Here is a 12,336-nt window from a genome sequence, read left to right as displayed (position 1 = left end):
ATTTCCGGAGGGTTGGGACTGGACCGCGTGTCTGCCTGGGGGGTTGCCAACCAGGATCCTGAGTTGTTTCATCGTGTAGTGGGTGCGGCAACGCGCTGTACCAGTGCATGCTCCCCAACTTGACTTGACTTGTTTCGCAAATTCTTGCAAATGTAATTTTTTTGTGAACCACTTCACCCATCCTTAATGGTAATCAGAGACCCTCACTTTCAAAGGGGGAAGTCCATCTAGCACTTTCAGAGAACCTTCCTCCTATGTACCGTAATGAGACCATCATGTCAAACTTCTCAGATCAGGAAGGGGGCTCATCTGGGTGTATATTGTGGTCTGAGTCGGGCACTCTCAAGACCCTGAACCCCAGATAAGCCATGAAGGTCAAAACTATATATCTGATAGCTAACTGCTACTAAAAACTGCCAACAAGACACAAAATGTAATGCACTTTGCTGACATGTTTTATGATTCCTGTTTGTTATATATATTCAGTTTTCCTCTCACATCTAAAGTTAGCTGGCAATTGAGAATTTGCTTATAGGTAAGTGTGAGTGTGCCCTGTAATAGACTAGCACCCCATCCTGGTGTGTTTCCCATCTTGCTGCTGGTCTCGGCACCATCTCCCATGACGCTGAACTGACCAAGAGGAGTGTAACTTCAGACTCCTCATTGTGTGTGTGTGTGTGTGTGTTTAACCTTTCACCCAGTCAGCCTCTTAGTAAATTTGTGGCTTTGTTTCTTTTCTTTAAACAATGTCAGGAAGACCCAAGAATTTCAAGAAAAACAAAGTTAGTGTTAACTTCCTTGAATCTGAGTTTTCTGGTCAGCTGCAGATGTAACTAAATTTACACCACATGTTGAAAGCACTCATTTTGTCCCACATGTCGTGATTCTTCCATTTCTGGTTGTTCAAATTATGCTACAAATCCAAAGCAATATTGTATCCAATTATATCTCTCCTCCCAATTCAGATCTTTTGCTGTTATTAAATAAGTTTTAAATGTCCATCTGTTTTACCATGAAGTTACATCACGAGCCATCTCAGTTTGCAGATTTGCATTGTTGTAATGCTAGCGGCAGGCCACAACCCTGCAACATCTGCGTCACAACAGCCTTCAGACGCAGTCTGTTCTCAGCTCGAGCTAATAGGACCATCACAATGTTGACCAAGCGGATGCTGCTTCTCAACACTCCTAGCTGAATGCTTCCAGGTGACTTTGACCATTATTTTGTCACCATTTAATTCTGTTGGAATCCCCATTAATTTTACTGAATCAACCCGCAATCTAGGAGTGTTCTTTGACTCTAGCATGTCATTTAAAGTGCACATTACAAAGTTGTCCAAATCAGATTTCCATCCATCCATCCATTATCCAACCCGCTGAATCCGAACACCAGGTCACGGGGGTCTGCTGGGGCCAATCCCAGCCAACACAGGGCACAAGGCAGGAACCAATCCTGGGCAGGGTGCCAACCCACCGCAGGACGCACACAAACACACCCACACACCAAGCACACACTAGGGCCAATTTAGAATCGCCAATCCACCTAACCTGCATGTCTTTGGACTGTGGGAGGAAACCGGAGCACCCGAAGGAAACCCACGCAGACACGGGGAGAACATGCAAACTCCACGCAGGGAGGACCCGGGAAGCGAACCCAGGTCCCCAGGTCTCCCAGCTGCGAGGCAGCAGCAATGCCCACTGCACCACCATGCCGCCCGAAATCAGGTTTCTTCCATCTTAAAAATTTGGGAAATTAAGACGCTTTCTAAATAAACAGGATTCTGAGAAATTAAGTCATGCATTTATTTCTAGTAGGACTGACTACTGCAATGCGGTGTTCACTGGATGTTCAAACTGTTCTTTATTCATCCTCCAGTTAATCCAAAATGCTGCTGCAAGAATTATTACAAGAACAAAAAAATACAAACACATAACTCCAGTTCTTAAATCCTTACACTGGCTCCCGGTTAAGTTTAGGGCAGATTTCGAAATCCTCCTTTTAACATATAAAGCCTTAAATGGCCGAGGTCCGGCTTACTTATCTGAACTTATCATGACTTACAAACCAGAGCGCACATTAAGATCTCAAGATGCCGGTCTGCTTATGATTCCAAGGATTAATAAAATAACAGTGGGAGGTTGAGCTTTTAGTTACAGGACTCCCCTAAACTGTGGACTGGTCTGCCTGCTACTATAAGAGATGCCCCTTCGGTCTCAGCTATTCAATCCTGGATGAAGACTCACGACTTCAGTTTAGCACACCCTGACTAGAGCTGCTAATTAACTGTGCAGACTGCATATCTCTGTTGTTAGTCATTAGCACTCAAACATAAGTAACTTGATAGTTATAATTTGTTACTAACCCTCACCTATTCTGTTTCTCTTCTTGGTACTCAAATGTGGCACTTGGTGCCACGGCCCACCTGCCAAGTTGTTTTGCCTGCCTAAGGTAAAGTCATCCCTGATGGAGGATCGCAGGAATCGTCAGGTAGAGGGGTCTCTTTCATCGGATTGGCTGTCTCTGCTGTGGAATGGCCAACAGGGGGAGGCAGCTTGATGGCCAAGGTCTCCAGGACTCTAAACAAATCCAAATCCTATTATGTGATATCATCCATCCATCCATCCATCCATTTTCCAACCCACTGAATCCAAACACAGGGTCATGGGGGTCTGCTGGAGCCAATCCCAGCCAACACAGGGCACAAGGCAGGAACCAATCCCGGGCAGGGTGCCAACCCACCGCAGTTATGTGATATCATCTACTGTTAAATTCTGCTCCCCGTACTTGTAATATTTTTATTTTTATACTGTATTGAGGATTACTTCTGTTCTGTGTATTGTATTGACCCCCTTCTTTTTGACACCCACTGCACGCCCAACCTACCTGGAAAGGAGTCTCTCTTTGAACTGCCTTTCCAATGGTTTCTTCCTTGTCTTCTTAGAGAGTCAAGGCTAGGGGGCTGTCATGAGGCAGGGCCTGTTAAAGCCCATTGTGGCACTTCTTGTGTGATTTTGGGGTATACAAAAATAAATTGTATTGTATTTGACCGAGCTCTCCTTCTAATTTGCTCCCCACAATTCTGTGCTGTAATGCACTACACTCCATCACTCCATTGTGCAGATCCTGCCGACTACGCCAAGTGTATGGTTTCTCACCCTGAGCCGTCTCGGTTTGCAGACTTGTGCTGTGGTAACTGCCAGTGGCTGTCCGCAAACCTGCAACATTTACATTACACCAGCCTTCACAAATAGACTCTAATAATAAAGTATCTATCTATCTATCTATCTATCTATCTATCTATCTATCTATCTATCTATCTATCTATCTATCTATCTATCTATCTATCTATCTATCTATCTATCTATCTATCTATCTATCTATCTATCTATCTATCTATCTATCTATCTATCTATCTATCTATCTATCTATCTATCTATCTATCTATCTATCTATCTATCTATCTATCTATCTATCTATCTATCTATCTATCTATCTATCTATCTATCTATCTATCTATCTAATCAAACCTGAGCTAAGACAAAAATCGTGGCCTTAGCCAAGGAAATGCTGCTTCTGTACACTACAAGTGGAGCACTTCTTGGTGATGTTAGCTGAGCTCTGTCTCACACTCACACAAGTTGCTAAATATCACATGCTCAGCGATTTCCATTTAACACAGTACAACAACGAGATCAGCTACAACAATCGACAAGTCTGACTTACCCAATGACTACAAGTCACACAATGTGACATCGGCTGTAGACAATCAAGAACTGTTAAAAACAGACCCTGAAACTCCATTGTCTTCTGAATGTGCACACACTCACACATACACATACATGGAAGATCTGACTCCATCATTTCATGTGCGTTGGCCAAAGTGGAAGAGGCTTGTTGTGAAAATGTTCGGGCAGGACATCAAATAGAATTCTGTGCTCTTCTGTAGTGCTGTCTCTGTTGTAGTTTTATACAATTTGATCACATGCCTGCAAATGTGTACTTGAGTTCATTTCATTAAAGATACTTGTTGTCTGTTATTGATGATACAAGAGTCTCAGAATGGCCAATGATCAAACTAAATATTAATGGCTTTCTGTTGCATTGCAGGGAGTGGCGGAGGAGTACAACCGCCTGAAGGATCTCAAACGGGTGAGTTCTTTATAACCATTTTAGGAGTACAGTGATCCCTCGCTATATCGCGCTTCGCCTTTCGCGGCTTCACTCTATCGCGGATTTTATATGTAAGCATATTTAAATATATATCGCAGATTTTTTGCTGGTTCGCGGATTTCTGCGGACAATGGGTCTTTTAATTTCTGGTACATGCTTCCTCAGTTGGTTTGCCCAGTTGATTTCATACAAGGGACGCTATTGGCAGATGGCTGAGAAGCTACCCAACTTACTTTTCTCTCTCTCTCTCTTGCGCTGACTTTCTCTGATCCTGACGTAGGGGGTGTGAGCAGGGGGGCTGTTCGCACACCTAGACGATACGGACGCTCGTCTAAAAATGCTGAAAGATTATCTTCACGTTGGCTACCTTCTGTGCAGCTGCTTCGTGAGGCGACATGCTGCACGGTGCTTCGCATACTTAAAAGCTCGAAGGGCACGTATTGATTTTTTTATCTGTGTCTCTCTCTCTCTCCCTGCTCCTGTCGGACGGGGTGTGAGCTGCCGCCTTCAACAGCTTTGTGCCTCGGTGCTTCGCATACTTAAAAGCCAAACAGCCCTATTGATTTGTTTGCTCCTTTGAAGAGGAAGATATGTTTACATTCTTTTAATTGTGAGACAGAACTGTCATCTCTGTCTTGTCATGGAGCACAGTTTAAACTTTTGAAAAAGAGACAAATGTTTGTTTGCAGTGTTTGAATAACGTTCCTGTCTCTCTACAACCTCCTGTGTTTCTGCGCAAATCTGTGACCCAAGCATGACAATATAAAAATAACCATATAAACATATGGTTTCTACTTCGCGGATTTTCTTATTTCGCGGGTGGCTCTGGAACGCAACCCCCGCGATGGAGGAGGGATTACTGTATCTGAAATATGTCCCTTCAGAATCACTGATGAACATTGACCTCACCATCTAAATGGGTGAATGCTCTCACTCTGTCCTAAAACGAAGTTCCCCATTCATCTCTCCTCTGCACATGTCCAAACCAACACAATCTCGCCTCTCTGACTTTGTCTTCCAACCATCGTACTTGAGCTGACCCTATAATGTCCTCATTTCTAATCCTGTCCATCTTCGTCACACCCAATGCAAATCTTATCATCTTTAACTCTGTCACCTCCAGCTCTGTCTCCTGTGCCACCGTCTCCAACCCTTATAACATAGCTGGTTTCACTACCATCCTGTAGACCTTCCCTTTCACCCTTGCTGATATCCGCCTGTCACAAATCACTCCTGACACTCTTCTCCACCCATTCCACCCTGCCTGCATTCTCTTCTTCACCTTTCTTCCTCAGTCCCCATTACTCTGTACTGTTGATCCCAAGTATTTAAACTCATCCACCTTCGCCAACTCTACTCCCTGATCCTCACCATTCCACTGACCTCCGTCTCATTCACACACATGTATTCTGTCATGGTGTTCCTACTGACCTTCATTCCTCTCCCCTCATATCTCCACCTCTCCATTGTCTCCTCAACCTGCTCCCTGCTATCGCTACAGATCACAATGTCATCAGCGAACATCATAGTCCACGGGGACTCCTGTCTAATCTCGTCTGTCAACCTCTCCATCACCATTGCAAATAAGAAAGAGCTCAGAGCCAATCCCTGATGTAATCCCACCTCCAGCTTGAATGCATGGCTATCAGTACTGGTGGCGGTCGTTGTTAACCCAGGGCTCGACTGATCCGGTATGGAAATTTGTATTGTTGTCCGCATATTGATTTGGCAAAATTTTACACCGGATGCCCTTCCTGACGTAACCCTCCCCATTTTTCCGGGCTTGGGACCGGCACAAAGAGACACACTGGTTTGTGCATCCCCTGTGCCTGGGTTTGAAAGGTGCTATATAAATAAATATTTTATTATTTTGTTATTAATATATTCATTCATTCACTCATTCATTCATTTTCCACTGCTTATCCAAAGCCTGGGCGTGGGAGCAACGGTCTTAGCAGTGAGGCCCAAATGTCCTTTTTCTGAGCCACACTTACCAAATCATACTATGGGAACCTAAGGCGTTCCCAGGTTGTCTGGGAGATAAAATCCTCCCAGCGACCCCTGGGTCTTCCCCGGGGTCTCCTTTCAGCTGGTTGTGCCCAAAAAAACCCTCCACAGGGAGCCATCCATATCAGATGCCCGAAACACCTCAATTGGCTCCTCTTGATGCAGAATCACCACCTTATCGAGGGGAGCAGGTTTGAGACCCTGGGAGCTATATTGTCCAGAGCAGAAGCTCCTGGTAGGGTCTCCCAAGGCAAATTGGTCCCATGTGAGGGGTCAGACAAAGCAATTCACAGCCCCTAATAATACTGCTCCATAAAGATAAGAGTGTACTCTACCTGGTATGCGGTTACCAGGGCCTCCTCCTAAAGTCAGGCCTAAGAGAACTACCTGCAGGTGAGTGCCTGGTGGCCAGGCCTACCACAAGCCCCTGTCAGGCACAGCCCGAAATGCAACATCCTGTGCCCACCTGCAGAAGGAATAGGGGCCTGGTGCAATGCGACTTGGGTGGCGGTCAAAAGCAGAAGCCTTGGTAGACTGGAACCCAGACACATACACTTGATGTCATTTTGAAGAAATCAATGGAATAAGATTAAGGAGATTTGTCCTTTTCTTCTTGGAATTACTCTAATGGTGCTTGTCGTTATCTCGGAGATTCTAATTTGTTCCTTCTGTTCACAGACTCCAGAATACCAAACCAAGAAACTCCAGTGCAGAGAGCTGAGGACCAAGCTCTTTCATATCAAACGCATGGTGGCTGACTACGACAAGCAGAGGCCGTAGCAGTGCTGGCATCCAAGAGACTGGCAGAGAAACTCCATGGTGGTTCGTGAAGACCCAATTTTCTGAAGTTGTGGTGTTTCCGCTCTGCAAGCTTCACACAAGCAGTTGGAAATTATTCTTGCAGTGCTCTTCTGCTTTTTGAAATCCAGATCCATCCATTACTCTTACTTTTTTCGGTATAGTCTACACATCCTGTTGGAAAAATCGATGGAAGTGTCTTCTTCTCTCCCTCAAATTGTACCTAAGCTCAGTTATTTCTACTCTTAACTGATTAAATGACACAATGTTAATTATTCAGTTTGGGTAATAATAAGAAGACATCCACAGTTCAGATGAGCTTCTCCAAGGCTGCTCAGGAGTTTTCATGAAGGCCTGAACATCACCGTTTGTTGGGTATCCTTGGAAAGGTCGGGAGGCAGAGCTCAAACGTTTTCACTTGTGATTTGTTTGTTAACATGGGGGGCTCTCTGACATGGAGTTGTGCAGTGGCGTTTTATATTTGTATATGGTTTTCTTCTACATCTTGAATCTATGCCATAGGTATATATGTAAATGGGGAAAGTACTGTCATGGAGTCACCATGGCTTTACACATTTTTAGGCATCTGTGAACATGATTTGGCTTCCTTCAGAGTGATGTCAGGATGACAGTCTGTTGTCATGATGAGTCAAACTAAACCTGTGAGATGTTAGAATTCAGTTTTGCTCCACTAGATTTTGCTCCTCAGAGATAACTCAATATCCCATGAGTATATAATATATAGAGAGTCTCCCTCTCTTTGCCAAATCCATATATGATATTCATTTTCCAAAGTAACTTCAGTATAAAAATAATCTGAATGGTCAAAGCTCCCTAGTTGACAGGGTTGGAGCTCCCATCAATAGCAATGTCTTAAGTGATCCTTGGCGGAGATCCATCACATACGGGTGCTAAAAGCCATCTGAAGGGTACATTGACCTCGTCTGTCTTTTGGATGGCCTAAGGAACATGAGACAATAAGTGACATCCTTCTTTTTTAGAAGTGTTGTCACCTGCATGTCCGACTAGCAAGCACCATGTCGCCACTCACCGACACCATGATGAACAGAATGTACAGTATCAAAATACAGACCTTAAGGGGCGTGGCTTCTTTCCGTTCACTTCGGTGGACCTTTTTGGGCGGAGCTTCTCTTTGCATTTTTTTTGGCCTTCTCCTGAAATGAAAGAGTGTATTAAATAGAAGGAAAGTATTGTAATGGATTTTTCTATTTCATTCCATTATTTACTGTGGTCTTAGAAAATTTGTGAACCTTTTCAAATTTTCTCGATTAATGCACAAATGTCGCCTAAAATGTGATCAGATTTTTGCATCAGTCCTAAAATTAGATGAAGATATCCCACTTAAACAAATGACACAAAAATTCTTGTTCATTTATTTATTGAGGAAAATGTTCCAATGTTGCGGATTTGTATGTGAAAAAGTATGTGCACCTTTGTTTTCAGTAACTGGTGTCACCCCCATTGCTGTGGCTAGTAAGTCCTGCTCATCAGCTTGGAGTAATTTTAGAAGAAGTATGATGTCGTTGGGCTTCCTTGTACAAACCGCTTGCTTCAGGTCCTTCCAAAACGTTTCTTTAAGATTAAAGTCAGGACTTTGACATGGCCACTCCTAAACCACTACACGAGGCAGTTTGGTGGACTTCAAACCTTGAGGTTATGGGTTCATTTTACTTATTTGGCTGTCGTCATTATCCAAGGCGACTTACAACATTTATGATTCAATTAGTTCCATTTGGTTTGGTTTTCCTGTTGGAGCGCAGGCAGGTGAAGTGACTCGCTCAGGACCACACAGGTGTCAGTTTGGGATTTGAATCCACAACCACAAGGTTTGAAGTCCAAAGCCTTAACCCACTATATCACACTATCCTTCACCGACATCAAGTGAACACGAGCAAGTCACTTCACCTGCCTGCGCTCCATTTGGAAAAACAAGAAGAAATGCAACTAATTGTATTTCAGATGTGATAAGTCACCTTGGATAAATACGTTAATAATAATATTAATTTTTTTACGCATTAACTATTTTTCAGTACCGGGATTCCCATACTCGGTCCTGGGGACCCACTGTGGCTGCAGGTTTTTGTTCTGACCAGCTTTTGTTTTTAATTGGACTCCTGGGCTAATAATTAAGTGATGTGGTATTTCCCAGATTTTGTGTTTTTGGGAATAATATAGAAATTAGAAAACTAGGTTTGGTAAAAAAATATATATATATATATATATATATATATATATATATATATCTCTATTATATAAAAAAATCTTTCAACGCAACGCGACTTTTTAGGAGACGAGACGTGATATTTTGGAAAAGACTTTTTCAAGTCACGTCCTCCTCTCAACCATATTCACTCACGCACACGGTCCTCTCACCTCTCATTCGTGTGAATGCTTTTGTCAGACACAGTTCCTGTGCTCTCAGCTCTTATATATTTTTACGTTTTCCTCACTTTAAGTTCCCAATTAAAGAAGACGTATTATGTCCAAATCTTATTGAAGAATTTCATCACGAAGGGTTATCAACAGAAAAAATGAGTACATGGGCAATCCTAGCACCGAGAAACAATGAAGTCAAACGAATTAACGCCAAAAATGTCAATCAGTTACACGGCAAATTGGTTAAATGCATATCAATAGACTCTGCTGAAACAGTTAGTGGTGATGGTGCAGAAGATGAAAACATTAACTTACAGTATCCTGTAGAATATCTACAACTGTTAACAATGTCGAATCTTCAACCAGCCGAATTACTGTAGAAAGAAGGATGTATCCAAGAAAGGTAATGTAGTACATCTTCAGGGGATAACATTAGACACCAAAGGAGATCTTGATATGCCATTCGTATTAAAACGTTAAAACAGTTTCCCGTTAGAATAGCTTTTGAAAAGACAATTAACAAATTTCAGAACCAAACATTTGACAAAGTCGTTTTATTTAATAGAGAGAAAGAAACAAAATTCAATCATGGGCAGTTATATGTCGCGTTGATGCATATGTAACACTTCACATGAAAATTAAAATCTGTTTAAATTGTACATCCATATCCCCATACGCGAGTGGCAGAACTGCAAAGAGGCTAGCAGGTAGCGCTGGGCAGGGGGTTGGTGAACGTAGCGAGCTGGGGCAAAGGCCCCTAGTGTATGTGTGTATATATATATATATATATATATATATATATATATATATATATATATATATATATATATATATATGTGTATATATATATATATATATATATATATATATATATATATGTATATATGTATGTATAAGTGTATGTATGTATATGTGTATATTGTCACAAAAACAAGACATACTCAGATGAAGGTTTGGGGCAGCCACCCGTATAATATCGTATCTTGGCTTCAAAGTCGTTTTTTTAGCAAATAACAGCACTGATGTGCATACAACTGAGTCCATAAACAAGACTGAGGAATTAGGAAAAAGGGCAGGGTTTTAAAGGGGAAAACAGGAAGTGAGGTCATAAGGATCAGGCCCATGTTCGTTAGCCATTGGTTCGAGCCTGGACGTGACGTCAGAGGGGCTGGAGCCGGTAAGGTCTCCTTCCATTGGCTCGGTCCCGGAAGTGACGTCAAGAGAGCCAGATGGAATCTCCTGGGAATGGTCTACAGGAAAGGGAGAAAAAGAGTCAGTGCACTCTGCCACATCCTGGCATGCCTCAGAACTGCCATCACTCAAGCCCTTTAGCTGCCTCCCATGTGCACGTGTGTGACAATATATATATGTGTATATGTATAATGTGTGTGTGTGTATATATATATATATATGTATGTATGTATGTATGTATGTATGTATGTATGTATGTGTGTGTGTGTGTGTGTGTGTGTGTGTGTGTGTGTGTGTGTGTTTGTGTGTATAATATATATATATATATATATATATATATATATACAGTGGTGTGAAAAACTATTTGCCCCCTTCCTGATTTCTTATTCTTTTGCATGTTTGTCACACAAAATGTTTCTGATCATCAAACACATTTAACCATTAGTCAAATATAACACAAGTAAACACAAAATGCAGTTTTTAAATGATGGTTTTTATTATTTAGGGAGAAAAAAAATCCAAACTTACATGGCCCTGTGTGAAAAAGTAATTGCCCCCTTGTTAAAAAATAACCTAACTGTGGTGTATCACACCTGAGTTCAATTTCCGTAGCCACCCCCAGGCCTGATTACTGCCACACCTGTTTCAATCAAGAAATCACTTAAATAGGAGCTGCCTGACACAGAGAAGTAGACCAAAAGCACCTCAAAAGCTAGACATCATGCCAAGATCCAAAGAAATTCAGGAACAAATGAGAACAGAAGTAATTGAGATCTATCAGTCTGGTAAAGGTTATAAAGCCATTTCTAAAGCTTTGGGATTCCAGCGAACCACAGTGAGAGCCATTATCCACAAATGGCAAAAACATGGAACAGTGGTGAACCTTCCCAGGAGTGGCTGGCCGACCAAAATTACCCCAAGAGCGCAGAGACGACTCATCCGAGAGGTCACAAAAGACCCCAGGACAATGTCTAAAGAACTGCAGGCCTCACTTGCCTCAATTAAGGTCAGTGTTCACGACTCCACCATAAGAAAGAGACTGGGCAAAAATGGCCTGCATGGCAGATTTCCAAGACGCAAACCACTGTTAAGCAAAAAGAACATTAGGGCTCGTCTCAATTTTGCTAAGAAACATCTCAATGATTGCCAAGACTTTTTGGAAAATACCTTGTGGACTGATGAGACAAAAGTTGAACTTTTTGGAAGACAAATGTCCCGTTACATCTGGCGTAAAAGGAACACAGCATTTCAGAAAAAGAACATCATACCAACAGTAAAATATGGTGGTGGTAGTGTGATGGTCTGGGGTTGTTTTGCTGCTTCAGGACCTGGAAGGCTTGCTGTGATAGATGGAACCATGAATTCTACTGTCTACCAAAAAATCCTGAAGGAGAATGTCCGGCCATCTGTTCGTCAACTCAAGCTGAAGCGATCTTGGGTGCTGCAACAGGACAATGACCCAAAACACACCAGCAAATCCACCTCTGAATGGCTGAAGAAAAACAAAATGAAGACTTTGGAGTGGCCTAGTCAAAGTCCTGACCTGAATCCAATTGAGATGCTATGGCATGACCTTAAAAAGGCGGTTCATGCTAGAAAACCCTCAAATAAAGCTGAATTACAACAATTTTGCAAAGATGAGTGGGCCAAAATTCCTCCAGAGTGCTGTAAAAGACTCATTGCAAGTTATCGCAAACGCTTGATTGCAGTTATTGCTGCTAAGGGTGGCCCAACCAGTTATTAGGTTCAGGGGGCAATTACTTTTTCACACAG

General features: G+C 42.4%; 1 protein-coding gene across 1 annotated transcript in view; it reads left to right on the top strand.

Annotated features, from left to right (window-relative positions):
• The window catches only part of LOC114662872 (uncharacterized), a 139,165-nt gene extending 129,993 nt beyond the window's left edge, over positions 1–9,172 (top strand). Inside the window, exons 13-14 of the mRNA XM_051935431.1 lie at positions 4,108–4,149; positions 6,856–9,172. Of these exons, the coding sequence (XP_051791391.1) occupies positions 4,108–4,149; positions 6,856–6,957 (144 nt within the window). The 3' untranslated portion in view covers positions 6,958–9,172. The remainder of the gene's footprint in view (positions 1–4,107; positions 4,150–6,855) is intronic.
• The last annotated feature ends 3,164 nt before the right edge of the window (positions 9,173–12,336 follow it).

This window comes from Erpetoichthys calabaricus, chromosome 12 (assembly GCF_900747795.2).
Source record: "Erpetoichthys calabaricus chromosome 12, fErpCal1.3, whole genome shotgun sequence".
In the NCBI taxonomy this organism is placed as follows: domain Eukaryota; kingdom Metazoa; phylum Chordata; class Cladistia; order Polypteriformes; family Polypteridae; genus Erpetoichthys; species Erpetoichthys calabaricus.
Note: the sequence above shows the minus strand (reverse complement) of the source record. Positions and strands in the feature narration are given on the sequence as shown.